At 41.5% G+C, this 19274-nt stretch overlaps 1 protein-coding gene across 3 annotated transcripts in view; it reads left to right on the top strand.

Moving 5' to 3' along the window:
• Window positions 1-18944, top strand: part of CEP350 (centrosomal protein 350) — a 70190-nt gene extending 51246 nt beyond the window's left edge. For 2 of the 3 annotated variants that reach the window (XM_062497846.1, XM_062497844.1), the window contains 8 exons: window positions 1810-1997; window positions 2534-2673; window positions 3507-3589; window positions 4217-6273; window positions 6566-6967; window positions 7056-7202; window positions 8311-8433; window positions 14890-18944. In XM_062497846.1, coding sequence (XP_062353830.1) covers window positions 1810-1997; window positions 2534-2673; window positions 3507-3589; window positions 4217-6273; window positions 6566-6967; window positions 7056-7202; window positions 8311-8433; window positions 14890-15054 — 3305 coding nt within the window. In that variant the 3' untranslated portion in view covers window positions 15055-18944. The remainder of the gene's footprint in view (window positions 1-1809; window positions 1998-2533; window positions 2674-3506; window positions 3590-4216; window positions 6274-6565; window positions 6968-7055; window positions 7203-8310; window positions 8434-14889) is intronic. The other variant, XM_062497845.1, reaches the window with a different exon arrangement.
• The last annotated feature ends 330 nt before the right edge of the window (window positions 18945-19274 follow it).

Below are 19274 nucleotides of genomic sequence, written 5' to 3'. Positions count from 1 at the left end.
GTTCTCTTGTATGTACTGTCTGTTGTTTGTGATGGTTGGTAGCTTACTGTGAGAAATATCTACATATTTGCACTGAGTAATCTGTGTTGGGGTTCTGTTTGGAGAGCAGTTTCCAACACAGTGAAGCTTTCAGCACCTTGATAAAGTTATTTTAAAGCTCTGATTCAGCACTCATGTAAGGAAGCCATTATGAAATGTTGAGCAGGCAACAGTGGTCATGAAAAAAAACTTGTGTAAAATAAAATACTGACAGTCTTTGATCTCAGATTCTACAGAAAGGTGGAAGCTGATCAGGCTGGTGCTGGTTTCACAATAAATCATTCCACTGTAAAGAGACAAATATTCTGGCCTGCTGAGTAGCAGTGAAGTCATTGCCCTGTCAGTCTGATGCATGCGTAGACAAGATCGTCAACGATGAAAACATGTGCAGATCTTTCCCTTCTGAGTTGATCAAGAAGTGTTGTAATTACATTCTAGTCACTTACTGTTAGGGAGGAGCAGTTAATTACAGTGGCATCACAAAGTGCTCCTGATTAGCAAGTGAGGTTCCATTCTTTTTGTGTGGGTTTTTTTTTCTTTTTTTAAAATTCTTTATATGTTGAACAACACTTGTTGATGCAAAAAGAATACAATAGTTTGATTGCATTTACTGGTTGTTGTTAAGAATGGAATCCTTCATTATGGTGGTTTGTTATGTTCAGAAATGAGATGGATTAGGGAAATGTCATCTATTCCTGCTAGCTGACCAAAGCATATTGGTAAATGACCTTCTAAATTACTAAATAAAGTAATTGGCATTTATGAGCATCTAGAAAAAATTACAGATGATACTAAGCATTAGAAAAACAAACCAGCCAAAATCCTCCTCTTAGGAGTGGCAGCTATAGAAGAGGAAGGGGCCCATCAGCTCAGGGAGGGGCTCCAGTAAGGCTATGTCAGGGAAATACTTTGAAGAGTTTTTGATAGTTAATTGTGGTAGCACCAATCTGGGACAAGGATCTTGTTTTGCACTATGTTGGTATACATTTAAAACAAGAAACAAGTGGACGTGGTCAGGTGAGTGGAATAAAAAACTAATGAGAGACTGAGGCAGTCTGAGAGACAAAGAGGAAATAAGGAAAGCTGTTATGGCAGAAATAAGAAAATCAGAGTTATTGGTAGAATTATGTTACCATGCAGAGACTAGGTCTGAGTATCTGGGAACAGTGACACTCCCTGCATTGTTCAAACTGACTTCCCTTCCAGCTGTTGGCCATCCAGCTCTGTATTTCATAGATGTACTTAGTCTAGGTGATACAAAATCTGCATGGGCCAGAAACTTATACTTGGCTTGAAGTCCACTGTCCCAAGTGACATTCTTATCAATGAACTATACTCTGCAACTTGAAAATTGGTAATACAATTACAAGCCTGTGTTTGAGATATACTTTTGGTGTGCAGCTTTGAGCTGTATTTTTAAATATGTCAGAAAATGAATTTCTGCAGTACCCAACATGACAAGCAGCTAATGTTGAAGACCATAAATGTGTGGTCAGTGTGAATACATTTTATAACAAGTTATTGTATCAGAGCCTATCTCTTTTAAATTAAGCAAGATGCAACACCTTTTTATATCTTACACACATAGGAGTGTTTAGAATCTGAATTCCCACCTTAAGAGTCTTACCATGTTAAATAATATGTTGACATTAAATTCTTTGACATTTTTCTTGGACTCTATTTTGTAATTATTGAATGACTGTTTATTGCTTTGTTTAGAATTGTTGTGTGAGGCCCAAGTTTGTAAAGACTAAAACCAAACTTTTTCAGAAACCACCTCTGATCAAAGTGACATCGAAGGACGCATCAGGGCCCTGAAGGATGAACTACGGAAAAGGAAATCTGTGGTTTATCAGCTGAAAAAGGAGCAGAAAAAGAGACAAAAGGAGAGACTGAAGGCCCAGGAAGCCAGTTTGATCAAACAACTGGAGGTTAGGAACAGAAGAAAGAAGGGCAAAGTAAAAGATTGTTGGCCTTGGATAAATTTTTATAGTATGGATGTTGGCATAATACTGTATCAACAGCTGTGAAAGACACATTGTTCTGATAGAAGTGTGACTGTTATACAGAATCACAGAACAGTTTGGGTTGGCAAGAACCTTGAAAATCCTTTCATTTCAGTCGCCCTGCTATGAGCAGGGATACCTTCCACTAGACCAGGTTGCTCAAAGCTCCATCCAACCTAGCTATTTAACCATTTCCAATCATGAGCCAGAGCCTTGAGGCAAAAATGCCATTCCCTTTTAAAATGTCTATCTGTAATGAGTTGGTAGCAGCATTCTGGGGGTTATGTACATTTATACACATTACTATCCTAGCTGGGATTAAAGATTAGTGATACTAAAATTTCTAGGATTTGCAGCTGTAGGTCTTGCGAAAGTTAAATAGATTGGTTTCTAGAGAAACCAAGTGTATATTCACTTAATAGGTTTTGATTGTTGAATTATAGTTGTGGTTTAGTGTATTAACAGCTGGAATTGTTTTCCATGTGCAGTCATACGATGAGTTTATCAAGAAGACTGAAGCAGAGCTGAACCAAGATCTGGAGGCATCACCAACAGCCAAACCTCAGATTAAAACTCTGTCCTCAGCTGCTGCTGAAAAACCTAAGATCAAGGCACCATCGCTCCACAGGTAGCTGAGATTTCTCTTTCTTTTTGAGATTATTCTGGAACTGATTGCTGTTTTAGTGAAAACCATGGATGCAAGGAAAGCTGTTAACTGCTCTGCCTTAAAGCACTGGACATTGGCAGTATCCAATTGACCTATTTGCTGCTGTCACCAGACCCAAAACAGATAAGATTTATTGTGTCTGTTATCTTAAACACATCACTTTTCTTCTGCCCAGCCTTTCAGGCTCGATTTTCAGTTTTTTAAAATATTTTTTAAATAATAATTTTTCATTGTGCAATAATTCTGCCAGATGCTTTGCATGGATTAGCAGCCTGAAGGCACTTTCTTCTTGCCATTTTGGTCACTCATTATGTCCACTGCACTGTGTAAGGCAAACCATTCATCTTTGCAACTTAAATCTGGTTTAGATCTTAGGTTTTAAAGGGTAGAGAATTCAGCTGTCTTCTGCACTTCCTGCTGTATTTTTAAGCATTTCATTTTCTCCAGCAGATGGTGCAATTTTAGTGCATTCAAATAAAAAAAAAAACAACAGAAGCAGCCCAACTTTTTTCTCTCTCTCTTTTTTTTTTCCTGGAAAGAGATAAAGTTTGATTAATCTTTTTTTAAAAATTACTTTCCAGGACTCACCAGACTCTCCTCTGTCCCCATTCCTATTTTCTAAAGTCACAGTATGTTGACAAAGCACACTATTTATGTTATAATTATAATGCCACATTGGTGTGGTGATACAATTTTACATGCTTGTATTTCCATTTTTATCTATTAAAAAAAAACAACCAAACATCACCCTCTGGTGTAACTGTAATTCATGCAATTTGATTTTTCCAATTTAGGCCCGAGACAGCTAAAAACTGGAAATCACTGACTGAGTCAGAGAGATCCAGAGCATCTTTGGAATCCATTTCAGAACATGCAGGTATGTAACTGGAAGAATCCATACTACAGATTTAAGATCTTGAAGACCAATTGTTTTAAAATTATTGAACCTTTTCCTTCTTGATTCACAAAAAGGGTGAATCCTCCCTTTAAGAGAGGATGGAAACTTCATAAGATGATAGTGATGAAGCTGTAATTTTTTAAGTTTTATTTACCAGGATCTGCTTTTGCAGAGCAACCTGTGTATTCACAGTATTTAGTTTACTCTTTCTGAGGTGTATATGAAACCAAAATTAAGTGACAACCTTTTTACTTTCTTTTGTCTCTTGTTCCTTTACCACTTGAGTTCAGATGCTTTTCACTGGTTTGCTGTTCATGATTATCTCATTATCTTTCTTTCTAATCTTCATTGTGAACAAAAAACCGGGTTCTTACCTTGGGATACTGGTTAAAGGAAAAAGTAGAAAGAAAGCTTTATAACCCTGGAACTGAATGGAAGTTTCTTATGTTCATAGGACAGCCAGAGTACATGTTTCCGAGGCACCAGTTTGTATTGTCTTTTAACATAGCAGCCTTGATATTAATTTAGTTGTCTGTGATTGCAGTTTGCAATAATACAATGTGGGTTTTACAATCTGCTGAAACTAGCTTTTTATTTTCCTTCAAGATGCTGTGTCATCAAGAACTGAGAGGTCAGTGTCTGTGCACACCAAGAAGGTGGCTGTGACAGCTGTCCATGTAGGAGAACCTTCTGGAGCAGCTTCCTTGGCTTTAGTCTTACCAAAGAGTTCCATAGAAGGATCTGGTGATTTCTCAGATAGTTCCCCTTCTTCAGCTCATCTCAAAGATATGAAAGACATTAGCAGGATATCCCTTGAGTCAGTGAACAAAGTGATAAATGCATCCAGTGTTGGTTCTACCATTAGCCATAAACCTGAGATTATAGAAGAACTGGAATACATAAAGTCAGAGGAATATGAGAGTGAAGGTTCTTATGTTAAGCCTGTGGAGAGTTCTGATGTCTTGCTAACATTAGATGAAGGACGGGAGAGTTCACTGGGTCACTGCTCTGAAAACAAACACTCTCAGAAGGAACTGTTAGATGTAGCGTTGGAAAGTCTTCATGATACAGAAGAAATCTTAGAACAGAGACAGTCAAATAAAGTTGCTGTAAGTGGCCCAAGCATAGAGGAGATTTCTCACAAGCTCAGCAAGCCTGCAGGGGAGAAAGGTGATCTGCTTTCAGAACAGCTCTTGAGTCAAAAAGAGCCATCGTACCTTGAAGACTTTGAAGGATCCTCTTCCAGAAAACAAGCTTCAGCGGAAGAAACGCTGCCTGGGGAATGCTACAAAGATGACTTTGAGGGATCCCTGCTCTCTGCTAACAGGGAGTCGCTGAGGGAGCAGTCCCAGCAAACCCAGGCCAGCCGAAGCAGGTCCACCAGCCTGGGCAGTGATGGTGAAATCAGTGAGTGCCTCAGTGACAGGTCTCTCTCTGGCAGCATGCACTCAGAGAGGCTGCTGGAACTGAAGTCCCCAACAGAACTTCTGAAAAATACTGAACGCAGAGATGCGGAGCAAGAACAGGCTCCTACTTGTTCACCACTGTGGGCTTCAGCTTCAATCACAGAAGAAACAGATAGTTTGTCCAGTTTCAACATTGGAGATAGAGTACTTGTGAGTAAAGTCCAGCCTGGAACATTGCGGTTCAAAGGGCTGACTAAATTTGCCAAAGGGTTTTGGGCTGGCGTGGAGTTAGATAAACCTGAAGGAAACAACAATGGAACTTACAATGATATTAAATATTTTGATTGCAGAGAAAAGCATGGTATTTTTGCTCCTCCCGAGAAAATCTCTCACATGACAGAAAGTATCTATAGCCATTTAGACACAAATAAGGATGATGAAGATTCATTCTTTGATGATAGACTGGAGAAACAACACAAAGCTGAGCAGAAAGATAGAGAAAGTTCCAAACCTGGCAAAGAAGCTGAAAGCCAGAGCAGAAATGCAACAGAGAACTATTCCCAGGATGAAGCTCCTGTGGACACAGCTGTTTCAGAAGCCTCAGCTGAGGAAAAGGTTGATGTGGAGTTATCATCTAAAGCAAACAACACAACAGAGATTTCTGCAGCTACTGGTTCATTTGCACAGGACCTGTCAGTGGTGGATTACCTGAAGGATGCTGTAAAAGAGGAGGCCTGCCACACTCCTCTCACTTCTAGTGTTGTGGATGAGATTTCCACTGTTCAGTCAGATGACCTGTCAGATTTCCTTTCTGAAAAACTGGAGAGGCAGAAGACACTGGGAGAGGAATGTGCTGAAAAGTTAGATGATCTCTCTCCTGGTGTCGTAGAGAAGCCTGCAACTCCACTGCTGGATTTGCTGACAAAAGAAAAGAATCAGCTAGAAGCACAGCTCAGCCTGCCTCTTAGAGAGGAAGAAAAGTCAAAAGACCAGCTGGAAAAGGTCAGTTTGCTGACAGACAGTCTACTAAGAGATTTTGTGAAAGACACAGTCAATCAGTTGCAGCAAATAAAGAAGATCAAGAATGAGAAAATCCAGCTCAGCAACCAGGAGCTGTGTGAGGTGAAGGAGGAAGCTGCTACCCCACCCCATCAGGTTGAAAAGCAGATTTCAGACAGACTGAATAACTTCTTCCTAAGCTCTGATTTGGAAGATGACAGAGAAGAGCTTTCCTCTCCAGACATGTGTCCCAGACCAGTGAGTAGCAGACATCTTGCACTGATTTTAAGAGTTGATTGTGTCTTTGACTGGGGATGATAGAGTCACGAATGTGGTGTGGCACAGTTTCTCTCCCGAGTTCTGTTGGATGATGTGGAGGTTACCTGTATGTTCTGTATGCGTCTTAGATGTTTTTGTGTATCCCAGTGCGTGGCTTGTTTTGGTAGCCATTTATTGCCAACTACATCAGTAAAGCATTTAAAAATGTAAGCTGAGCGAGACAACAGTGTGACACCGCTTTCACGTTTATTCTGTGCCTCTTGATTCACAGGAGAGTCCTGTCTTTGGTGCCAGTGGCCAGGAGGAGCTTGCCAAGAGACTGGCAGAGCTGGAGCTCAACCAGGAGTTCCTGAGTGTGCTGGGAGATGATCAAGACTGGTTTGATGAGGACTATGGCCTGAGTTCCCGTAAGCTGCAGAAGAAACAAGCTGAGGAACCAGCAGTGCTGCCCCAGGCAGAGGCACAGAAAGTGCTGACAAAGCCAAGCGAGGAGCCTCTGGCGGTCCCTCACACTGCGGTCGAGGTGGAAGGGATGGTGCATGCAGCAGCTGAGGAACTCTGGAAACTGAAAGAGCTGGGTCACAATCTTCAAAGCTGCAGCCTTAAAACAGATCTTAGTGGTACCCTCCAAGAGCAGGATACAGACACCATAAACAAGCAGGTTTACAGAAAGGTATGGTCTTCAGACATTTTGGTCTTCTCCTTTGAAAATTTATCATGGACAATGAGAAGCCATAACTTTTACTTCTTCCTTTGTTCAGGTGGTATTTGATTTAACGAGAGAGATTTTTGGGGAAATCTTCGCTGAGGATCCTAATCTGAATCAACCCATTTGGATGAAACCATGTAGGATTGCATCTGCTTATTTTCGCCGAGTCAAAGATCCAAATGATCTGGATGAAATCAAGGTAGGAAGAAATCTTTGCTGAGCAGGGAAAGTAAGATGAAAAACACTGAACTGGCATTTACCTTAGTATTGGAAGATCATAAGAGGTGTATCCAGCAAGAGATGAGTTGAGAAAAGAAAGGAGATTGCCAACCTGAAAGAAAATATGTCAGAGAGGTCCTTTAACAGTTTGGCCTCCCTGTCCTTATGACTGCTGCTGGTTGTTTTTAAACCTCAGTGCTCTGTGCAGAACTGTCAGGATGAACTTGATCTTGTAAAATTGGTATGCTGACAGGCTGCTGCTGTAGCAGATTTCTGTGGAGCTCCGTATGGCTAAACTGGAATGGATCCAATGGTAGGATTGGGCCAAATGGGATGAGCTAGATTTTTCAGTCAGACACATATGCCAGCCTCTCTGAGGACAGCAGGAGCTGCCCAGAGGAACCCAAAATTTGACTAGTGAGGACATGGTTGTATTTGACAAGCCAAAGGAGGCCTCCATGTTATAGGTGGTAGCGCTCAAGGAAGGACAAAATCACAGAGCCTGGGGGACCAACAAGAGCCTAACTGGACCTAGGTTAAACTTGCAGGGCTGGACATTGAGAAAAAGCCTGTCTCCCTTAAAGCCCTCCACAAAGAACCTTCCATATGGCTCATCAGGACACAAATGAAAACTTCCCACCTGCACTGTTTCTTCTGAAATTGAGGGGGTTGATTAAATTTTGATTAACCTGCTGAAGATACGGTGTGTTATGTGTCCAGAAAATCAAAGAAAAGAAAGAAATAGTATCTAAATCACTCAGTCCTTAGTTGAGAAGATTTTCAAAAGCATGTGGCTGGGGACAGCAGGGGCATGGGACAAGGACATCTAATTCCCACCCTGCTTTTCTTTAATGTTTTCCCATAAAATAAATTGTAACAATCTTCTGTTTGTGTAGTGTTGAAAGTGTCTGTTCTGCAGGCTGTTACAGCAGTGGGTGTCTTGGTTTCCCCCCGCCAACTTCTGGGTTTAATAATTGTCCTGACAGCTGATGTGAATTCTATAGTGTGACTTTTTAGGGGAACTGCTTTGTGCATACCTTTAATTTCTTAGCCCAAATGTGACAAGTCTCACCTTTACTGTTCTGTAGAACTTCATTGCAGCTGAAGTACTGAAGTTATTCAGCCTGAGGAAAGAGCCTAATCACAAAACAGACTGGCAGAAGATGATGAAATTTGGGCGGAAGAAACGAGACCGGGTGGATCACATACTGGTAAGTGTGTGAAAACAAGCAGTTGTGTCAGATACTGTTCACCAGACTGAAGTTTGGCATATGAGTGTATTTTCAGTATTCAGTCAAGCTGTTTAAAAAATACAAAGTGTACAGGAGCTGTCAGAGGTCCAGTGCCAGTGAGGGAAGGTGACTTGAGTTAATTCTGCCTGCTCATTTGACTGCAGTATAAATTCACTCACTCCCAAAAAGTTAAAAGCATGAATTTCCAGAAGGAAACACTGAAATATTTGACTGACAGTAAACTTTTTCTTTGAGAAGGGAATATGGTTTTCCTCTTACTTTAATTTAAAATGTTTCTATTTTGAAGTAATATTATTTAATTTGAGACAGTGATACAGAGAATGTAATTAAACTATGAATGCAACTGCCACTAGGGCAGAGACAGTTCAGTGTTAAAACAGCCTAAGATGGAGCTTGTCTGGCTGTGTACAGTTTTTGAAAGTTATTTTGTTGGCTTGTATTGCCAGGATGATTAACATCTTTATTGGCTGTAATGATAGTGAAGGTTCTGCTTGGGAATATGAGTCGTCATTAGCACTGTGCTTCACTTAATTACACCTGGAATTGATTCCACACAACAAGCACATATAAGTAATTTGGAGTCATGGGTTGTGTGGTCTTTTAATTGCCCATCACTGGAGGGTTTCCAACACAGGAGTTTAATTGTATTTAAACAGAATATCTATTTATAGATCCCAATACATCCTGATACACTTGATTCTGGGATGTGGAGGTTGTTGAAGCATGCACAAGAAAGTTCTGTGTTTAGATCCCCAAGGGAACTAATATTACAGCTATTATGCACGTGTACCAGCTTCCTAATTTTTTTGCAACGTAGCCAGAAAGAAAGATTCCTGACTGGAAAAGTTTTTTCTACTTGAAGGCATCCAGAGTGCTTCAGGTGAGGTTTGAAGTTCAGACAGTCCAGTTTGTGATTTACATGCAGACCCAGACATCAAAGATTAATGGAGCTTGGACAAGTTTGGCCTAATAAATAATGTGTTTAACTTTATTTTGTTCTCACAAGAATATGGTAATAAAACTTCAGCTGAAGACTGGGAATAACTCTGTGAAGGTTGCAGCAGGGCATGATTTAGCAATAAGGCAGTCCCAGGGGCATTGCTTACAAATTTGTACTGTGATGTGAGGCACTATGAGAGGAACTTATAGCTGAAAATCTAAGGGGATAAGGCAAGAGAAAATGAACTCTATTTTATTAAAATCTCTATGAAACATGAAGTATTTGGACAGCTTTCTCTGTCTCCTAGTCAACCCCAGTTTAAGGTCATGAATTCTGTGGTAACACAGATCCAAGGCCAGAAGAGGATATACAGGTGTAAGACCCTCTGCCTATCCCCAGTTGGCTCAAGGGGTAGCCCTAAACTGAGAGGCCAGTTTTAGAATTCTCCACATTTTGTTGAAAGTGTATTCAAGTAGTACAAGAGAGCAATTTCCTGAAAGAGAAAATGAGATGTTTTTTGTAGATTTAGGTGTTGTAGAATTGTCTTTGAAAATCAGAGTTCAAAATACTTAGTTCTGGTTTTTGTGAAGATGTAGCCAGTATACACCACTGCAATGCGTAGGGGATGTCATATGAATACATACATGAGCTGATTGATTCTCCACTTTCTTTTGATGCTTGTAAAGACAACTACTGTTAAAATAAAACCTCTTTTAAAACAGAGATGAACATTCTTAGGCTTCTGTTACTTGCATTTAAACTTGGAGCATAGTTTCTTCCCAGTTTCTTCATTTCCATTTTAAGTCAAAATAAACCTAAAATGAAAACATCCCTTCACAGTTTTCTGTTGAGACAACTTTAGTGATACTGAGATTGAGCACACCTGATTGTCCAGTACTGTCTGACCCAGGAGCTGGGCATGACTTCTATTTCTTCTGTAGGCGCAGAAACAAATGACAGTAAAATACTGTTTTACTGAACTTATTCTCTCCTTGATTATGCCTGGGTGCACTGTTCCGGGTTTATCATATTAAACTTAATTCCCAGTGGAAGGTTCATCCCTGTGGGAAGGAGCACAGCAGGAGAAGCAGCACTGGTGATGTCTGTGACACTGGGACCTGTGGGTTGGCCACCACACCTGCTGGGAACTAAAGGAACAACAGGATGGATTAATCCTTCACCTTCTTGCTCTGCCTTCAGCTTTGCTTCTTCTTCCAGTCACTGCACTTTTAGTTGCATTTTCGCTTTGGTCTGTGCTTTGCCAGTATTGACACCAGTGTGGTGAGTCATGTTTTAGTGCCAGTGACAAAAGAACGTATTCCTCCTCTCCTTTCTGCAGCATTTTTTTTTTGTCTTCAATCTCTTGAGGCATCTCTGTCCTCAGAAAGGATTTGTATTGGGATTCTTCAGGGTTCCCTCTGATCTGCTGGATATTTGCTGCAGTTACCACCATTTACAACAAATTTTCGCTTTCAGTAAACAAGCTGCTTTGTTTAAAATGAAGTTAAAGGAATGTCTAAGTGTTTGCTTTCTTCCCTTCTTGTCCCTTCATGTTGTTCCTTTATCACATGCGTACCATCTGTTCTTTGTGGAGAATGTACATTTTGTCAAATGTACATTTTGGTACATCAGGGCTGCCAGCATCTTTCAAATTTAAACTACAGCAAAAACCCTCATATCTCCTTATTTAAGTTCAGGTGCTGACAATAGATCCTTTCCACTCCTTTTTTTTTTTTCCATTTGGATCTTCAGCCAAAACTCCCTGTGCTGATGTGTTTGCATGGGGCTAGAACAAACTCTGCCATTGCTTTCCCTGCCAGGCCCCCTTCTCTTTTATCTGGAGCTTGAGAAAGCAGAGCTCACATGATACTGCCAAACCTATGTGTTTGGTTTTCACACCTGAGGAGTCTGCCAGCAGCTGAAAAGTGCATGATTTTCTGATGTGTTGATTTACCAGCCAAAATGTTTCTCTCTGTGCAGAAACTCTGCAACAGAGCAGGGCTGTTCCTACCAAGCTGGCTTAATTGGAAAGCTCGAGGGGCCACTGCTGCAGCACCTCAGATCTAAACCCAAGGGGAGTGCACAGTAACAGACTGAAAGGCTGCTTGTATACTGTCATAAGATTTCCAGGCACTCTGAGAGCAAAGGGCTGTGAGAACGCACCTGTCTGCCTTCTTCCTGCTGGCCTTCTTCCAAGACACTACTTTATATCTGGATGCTTATTCTTTTCAGTCTCCCAAATAGTCTACTGACTCCTGAAATGTAGTTTATTTAGGAGATATTCATGGTTCCGAACAGGAATCTCAAAAAAATCAAAACATGCTAAGTCACTCTCTAAAGTTCCTTCTGATAATATTACTTTATGTGGGGGTTTTTAGGTGCTGTGACATTTACTAGATGGCCAGCAGGATCATATAACCATGTTATCTCCTGGTTTTTAATTTGTGTGCATGCTCCCCTTATGTGTGGTTTTGTTTGTGTTTTAATAAAAAGTGCATACAAAAAAAGAGGCACAGAGAAAAAAATACCACACAGCCTTCTGCATTTCATCGCTATTTATCTTTCCATGTAGAATGGAATTCAGTTTCATTACAACTGTAGCTTTCCTGTCTTTACCCAAATGGAATTTCTTTCAGGTATAGAGATCTTGCTTCCTGGTATCAAATATGTGAAGTTTTACTTTTTTCATGAGAAAGTACAAAGTACTGAAGACAAAGCAAAGCTTATTTCCATGCAAGCCATGATAGTTGTCAGATATTAAAGAAACTGTCTCAATTACTTAGGAGCAGTTTGTGATAACACAGCAAATGGATCAAACCTTTCCCAGACAAAGGAGTCACAACTGCCTTGGCTCAGATGGTGCAGCCAGGGCTACAAAGCAGCACGGCAGTTTCCACACGTGTTCTGAATACACTATAAACAAGACTTGCCTGCAGCTGCAAATTGCACATTTTCGCGGTTTTCCAAAAGTATGCTAGAGGAAGTCTTCCTAATGCCAAAGGAAATTGTGCACTCTGCCTCTGAGGGAAGGGGCAATGATACAGGCAAGAGAAAATTGATCATTGATACTGTTTTTGTTTCTGGTGCTGTTAAACATCCAGCCTTTCTCTGCCTGGATCAAGTACCTTCTTCTCTTTTGTTTAGTTTTACTTCTTTATCCCATGTATCTCTTTTCCCTGCTAGAGCACCATAAAGAAATTGTCTCATCATGCAGTTGTCGAGGAGACCAAATAAACAGCACCTTAAGTGTGGATCTGGACATCGGGGTTTGTTCAAGGCCAGTGAGATCAGAGCTTTTAACCTGCTTGATTATTTTACTCACTCTCTTCCCACAGTGTTACCTTCATTAAGTCTTGACTTCACCTTTCAGCAGTGGAGTCGAGGCTGGCCTGAGAGGGTTGGGCAGAAAATCCGTCAGTCACTGTCATGCAGCTGCTCCAGGTTACCAGCCTTGGATGTCATCAGTCCAGATCCCTGGGCATGCCAGGGGATGCCCAGGGGATTTTGTCTCCACCCACCTCCTTTGTCTTCAGGATCTTCCCCCATTTCCAGGATTTTCCTGCAGCAGCCATCTTCACCTTCTACCTTTGAGCCCCCTCTTGTTTTTTCCCTAATCACTTCTGCTTTTAGGATCTCCTTTTTCAGCATCACCTCTTATTTTCATGACCCCTGTCTCTTTCTTTCCTCATCTAAATAGTCTATGAAGCAGACACACAGCATATGATCAGTCTGCTAACTGCTGCTTCTATCTTATGCGTCTTTATTGATGGAAGGACTTGGGACATGCTGCTGTTTACTTTGTCAGCATTTACAACCAGCACATACAGCTTGCAGGCAGCCCATTTCTGTGTGAAAGTTCAGGAGTCTTTTTCAGACTCACACAAACCCACACTTAATTATCTTCTACTTGTTAACCTTCCATTTAAGTTATTTCTCACCTACAGTGCTCCTTCAAAGTTTGATTGCAAATAATGTTGCTTCTTCCTTATTAGTAACAAGCCTAATGAAGCCATTAATGCCTCGTCCTTGACAGCTGTGTGGGAAAGATGTGCCTGCTGTGGTAGCACAGATTTGTAAACAGGCAGCGTGACTCTTCCAAAAGCTGTTTGTAGGGTAAGATCCCTGCCCCTCTCCCCAGGCTCTCTTAAAAGAGGGAGAAAGGAGCTGTCAGCCTGAAGCCCCGTGTCTTAACTGGGGCCTTATAAATGCCTGCAAAGCCTGCAGCAGTGCCAGTTCCCTGGGGTTCCCATAGCAGGCTTTTCTTGGGCTTCACACTGTGCTGGGGTTATTGAATCATCATTGTGCCACAGCAGCTGTCAGCTTTAAAACAGATCAGTTTCTGGGAGGTTTAGCCTCAGGCAAACGGAGGAGAGTGTGTTGGGGCTGTAGTTTATGTTCTGTCTCAGGAAACAACACTATTACATACTGATCCTGGGTTAGTGGATTTTTCAGTATGTTTAACCTTAGTTTGGCAATGTGTAGGTGTCTGCCCCACTTGCAGACTGCAAATGTATTTTGAGTTCAGAGTGTAAGATTTATGGGCAAAGGAGGTTTTTGCTGAAGTGAGCAGAGACAGAGCTTTCAATGGGTTTTCTTGGTCATTTTAAATACAAGTGATGTTTGCACTCATTCCTTTTTTTTCTAAAAAGTTTGGGCTGTGTTAAGGTTTGTCTGTAATACTGAAATGGTCAGTAAGACAGATTTTTAATAAGTTTAATTGAAGACTGCCAGAGTTTGGAGAGACTTGATTTGCTGAATGAAATTATGTATTTCAGTCTAATACTAAACCCACCTGTTAGTGAGCAGTGAAAGGGGATTTTCTTTGTCAACAATTTAATAATAGAAGGAAATATGTACTTTTCAGATGTACTGGTACAAAATTTCATTTGTAGTAATGCTGTCAAATCCAACGAAGCATGGAGTATTCTGTGCAAATGAGCTGTAATGCTGTTACAACACATGCAAGCATTTTGTCTTCCTATGCTGAAGAATTAGAAGTTAGTTGTTTCCCTAAAATTTTCTTACTATATTATAAACTGAACTGCAGTGCAATCTTTTCTTTTTCCCCTTGCCCTGTTCAAGGCCTTTCCATTATTTCTTACCAGTTTAAGGTGCGTGGAATCAGCGTCTTGCAAAAACATAATTAGGGACTAATTAATTAATAGAGCTTCTGCTGTTGGCCAAGAATAACCCATTAGCTGAGTCTTTTCAAGTGAAAAACTTGAGCAGGAATATGAAAGCCTGTAAAATGGACACTACAGTGAAAAGTAGAAAACATTAATACAGTGAAATAGCCTGGTTCAAACAGAACTGTGCTTGTTTTGCTACTCCAAGCGTTTCCTGTAATCTCTTACAAAGACAGATATGTTGTTGTCAGATACACTCTGCTTTGGACTCTTTCTGGAACTTTGCAGGCAATATTATTTTAAAGCAACAGAATTGTAATGTTTGTGTTGCCTTTCTTACCCTCCAAGGTGCAGGAACTCCACGAGGAAGAAGCACAGTGGGTGAACTACGACGAGGATGAACTGTGTGTAAAGATGCAGCTGGCAGATGGGATCTTCGAGGCCTTAATCAGAGACACTGTTGATGTACTGAACCAGATAAACGAGAAACAGCGGAGGCTGCTGCTTGTCTGACAGTGCTGAAGTGAGCTCAGAGCTGCCAACAATAGAGTCACAGGCCTCTCTGACTCCTGACCTGCTCTCCTTCCTGCATGTGGTGCAGCTGGACTTCCATGCATGGGGTTCCCAGGCAGTTCAGATGGGATGAAGAGAACCTGAATTGGCTGCCAAGACCTCGCACCGTATTTATTGTTTGGAACAAGCTGATCCCTCACTTGAGGCTGCTTCAAGGAGTGCTCAAGACTGTTCATGTGCCAATGCAGTTATGTCACATAACTGTCAGCAGCTGCTCAGGTCCCATCCTGGGGCTTTGACATGCTTGGCTTGTTCCCTGAAAGGGTTGGGTTAAGTTGGGATACTGGCTGTTTTGCTGGAATGGTGGTCAGCCATCAGTACTCAACTTGTCTTTGGAAATGTGAGTAATTTGGAGAAGCAACAGTTTGGTTGAGTTTCGGTCATAAACAGAGACTTGCCATACTGAGCAGTGTTATAATCTTAACACATCTTCTCCTGCAGCCCTAACAATGTGCATCAGTTCCTTCTGCTTCAGAGCCTATTTAATTAATTTCTCCGTGAAGCTGGTTTTCATCTTTCTTCTGTGATGTGGTACCAAGCATGGTGCCAGCCCAGTCCAGGGAAATTAGATGATGTTGCTTCCTGCCTACAAGTAAAGAATTATTGCTGCTTTGCTCCTAGGCAGAGCAAGATAAAGCCTGCCTAATGTCAAGTGTGAAAGATGAGCCCATGGACAACTTGCCTCCTACTGTGTAGCACTTCTCTTACCGGAGCACCAGCTGCTCCCAGATAATGGATACTCAGGATTTTCTCAGGCACGAGACATGCAGGAGTGGAAAATATTTCCTCACAAAAATTTGGCCTTCAATCCCTCAGCTTTCTCCCTTACTGTCACCTAATGAATTGGAGAAGCTGTTACTTGAACAATTTAGAGAACAGAGTGTATTCACCAAAGAAAGCGGTGTCTGGTGCTTGACTGTCTGCATGTTTTGTGCTTTTTTTAATTTATTTTAAGATAATTTATTAAGTGGGTTACAGGAGAGTGTCCTGTGCAGTTGGCTGCACTGTCTTGTGTTTTGAGACAGACGAACTTGAGAGAGCATTTGGTTTGGAATCTTCCAGAGCTCCATATTCTTCGCACAAAACCTCCAGCTTCATGAGGCAGATACGAGGGGGGTGAAGGTAGGAAGAACCAAACCTCACTGACCAAGGGTGGGACGCAAAAACAGGTCTAGGAGCGGAGCTTAAAAACCGAAGCACTTTGCTCAGAGACGATGGAGAGTTGAGGGGCCTGAGCTGAAAAATCACGTGAAAATTCCCAGCTCTTTCTATTCCCTTCCTTCCCCAGAATTTCTGCACCATGTTACGTGGTTGATCTGGTGCTGGATTCATCTGCAGTATTGTTCTGCTGAGTGCTGGTTCCTGACCTGTTCTTCCTGTTCTTGTGTTTTTCTTGGAGGAACGTGGACAATCTGGGGTCAAACGTTGATGCCTTAATAGTGGATGTCCGTTTGCTAACCTGGAACAAGACCCAGAGGAAAGTCAGATTCTCCAGGCACTGGAGTGTAGACAGACACTTAGAAGCCCTCAGAGGTGTGCCCCAAAGATGCTGCAGCCCCCAAGAGGCATGGCAGAGTGATCTCAATTGTTTAATTCATCTGCTTGGTTCTTGGGCTTCCTGCTCCTCTACTGGTCCAGTTTGATTTTTCTTTTCCACCTTTTTTTTTTCAGTTGGGTTGTTTACTGTTTGGGATTTTTTGAAAGCTATCATTGGAATATTTGCATTTTGCACAATGACGCACAGCTGGTAACTCTTCAGGGACAGCACTGGGAAATCTTGGATTTGCCAGAGATCCATGCAGATTCTCAGATGTAGTATTGCCAGCGCCTCACTTGTGAGTTAGTGGTGAGCCATATCCATGGGAGCTCTGTGAGTGGAAGAACAAGGAGGAGGTAATGGTGGGTAGGGACACTTTCAATTGGCATATGCATGTTATGTCCCACAGTAGTGGCCCTTCTGGGTGGCTGAAAGTCAAGTGGTCTTGGTGGAACATTGCTCAGCTGTTTTTTTTTTTTTTTTTCAAGTGATTCATTTGTACATTTTACAATGTCATGATGCTGAACCAGGAAACCCTTTGACGCTTAAGACAGAAGCAAACTAAAGCTGCTAGATTTTACCAGCATGGTGTCACTGATTGGGACACCACCTCAGATTCCCTTTCCTGGGTGTATCTCGTTTAATAGCAAGGATTGCTACTATTTTTATAGGTAGCAATTATGCAAAGAGGACAGAAACCTGAAGAGTCGGTTTGTACCTGGAGCATCAGGTTAGGTTCTGTTCTGTAGATACCGTGCCAGTGTTGAGAAGGTTGTCCTGCATGCCCAGGGCTTTTTGCTCTTCTGAGGGGCTCAAGGAACACTTCTGGTCTGTCCAGCAGGAAGGGAGGAGGTTGAGCATCGGGCCTGGCAGGGAATGGGGGTCTGTTGGAGATCTGTTGTCTTTTGGCTATAGTACCCTCCACAGAAGCACTAACTATTTTTAAGAGGTGTTTGGACAGAAGGAAGCTGTGTCTAAGTAATGGCTTTGTTCCTTTGCAGACATTACTGATTTTTTTGGTAGCAATCCTTGCTGGGAGCAACCCTAAAATGACTTGAACGTACGTGAATCGCCTTCTCAATACCTCGCACGTGTTGAGTTGCTTTGAGTTGAGTGTATGTTCAAAACCTCAAGCGGGTTGAGTACTTGTGGGCTGATGATTACTGCGATGGAGCAAGGGTCAGGCTGGGTCGGGCTAGTAGTGAGGATATATGGGGAAGCCTGGGGTCCCATAAACAGGCTGAATTCTCTGCTTCTCTCCCCAACCTTCCCTTTGTAAGAGGAATATATTTCCACGTCCTGGTTATCTTGGTGCAACCACATAAGAAGATTCAAGGCTGGGACATTTTGCTGAGACCCGTGAGCTGTTTGGGGCAGTGGCTGTCATCACTGGGGGCATGCTGTTCTATCTTGGGAAGGATCTCAGAGCCAGGTGGGAAAGCCCAGGCTTGTGGGAACACAGAGTGCAAGTACCTCTAACAGCAGGACGCTCTGTGAGCCGAGCCCTGGAATGTCAGTACTTCTGCCTTTCAGAGAAGGCTTGTTGCTCACAAGGTGGAATGAGGGATTGAAAAATCCCATATTGTTCCTTTTCCTTTTTTGAAAAAGTGGCCTTAGCTTTTTGCAATACTTGAATAAGTGTGTACCTGCAGAAGACCCTCAGTAGCACAGTGACAGAGACCTTTTAAGTGACTATTCTGCAAGGAACTGTGTGCAGTTCCAGCTTTCATATATCTTTGCTACCTTAAGAATAGTAGGAAAACAAAGTACTTTTCAGAAGACAAACAGTTGAATCTTACAAGTTATTTAGTGCATCTGAAGTGTTTACAAACCAACTAAAATGGAGAAAAGCAAACTATTGAACTTATTTGTAATTTAAGTGTTAAATGCAAAATTATATACAGATGAAAAAAAGGATACTGTAATTAACCTGCATTTACTAGGGTTTTTTTTTCCTTGATTTTGCAGAGCCTTTTGATACACATTAGCAAAGCCACCTTTTGGGAGGTTCGGTCTCCCCCTGTACTGTGTTGTGGAGATGCTGAAAAGTAACCCATTTACTGTTTATGTGTAAATAACCTTGTAACTTGGGGTTTGGGCCAGTTTCAGCTCATGTTCACATCCACAGCAGCTTTGCACAGTAGACAGACCCAAGGATGTGGAGGGGTTGGGGAGGTTTTTTTGTAATTAAGAACTGTAAAATAACCAGGGTGGTCCCTGTGTACACCAGTGTAAATATCTTTGGTAACTGAAATGTACTTTAAGAAAACAAAATCTGTAAATAAACTGATTTATAAATTAATCTTGTTTTCTGGTTTTTATAAAATAGAGCTTTCTAATTACCCAAGCAATTGCTAATTCTGATGGTGTCCTGGAGATTTGTCCCTTGTACATTCCCCTTTCTGTCTGATGCTGTGCTTTGGATGCCAATCACAGTCTACAAAATCCCATTACAGTTGCCTTAATTATAATCATAACTTTATTAGAAATTCCTTAGTGTTAAAGCTGACTGTTGATAACACCAGAAAATAGCATTGAGCGATCCTTGCAGGAGTTCACTGTGGGAGAAAAGCTGCTCCTTCCACATATTTGTTTAAAATATGTTTTAAAAACTCATGGTTTA

Source organism: Cinclus cinclus, chromosome 8 (assembly GCF_963662255.1).
Source record: "Cinclus cinclus chromosome 8, bCinCin1.1, whole genome shotgun sequence".
NCBI classification, from domain to species: Eukaryota; Metazoa; Chordata; class Aves; order Passeriformes; family Cinclidae; genus Cinclus; species Cinclus cinclus.
This window is presented reverse-complemented; position numbering and strand designations above follow the sequence as displayed.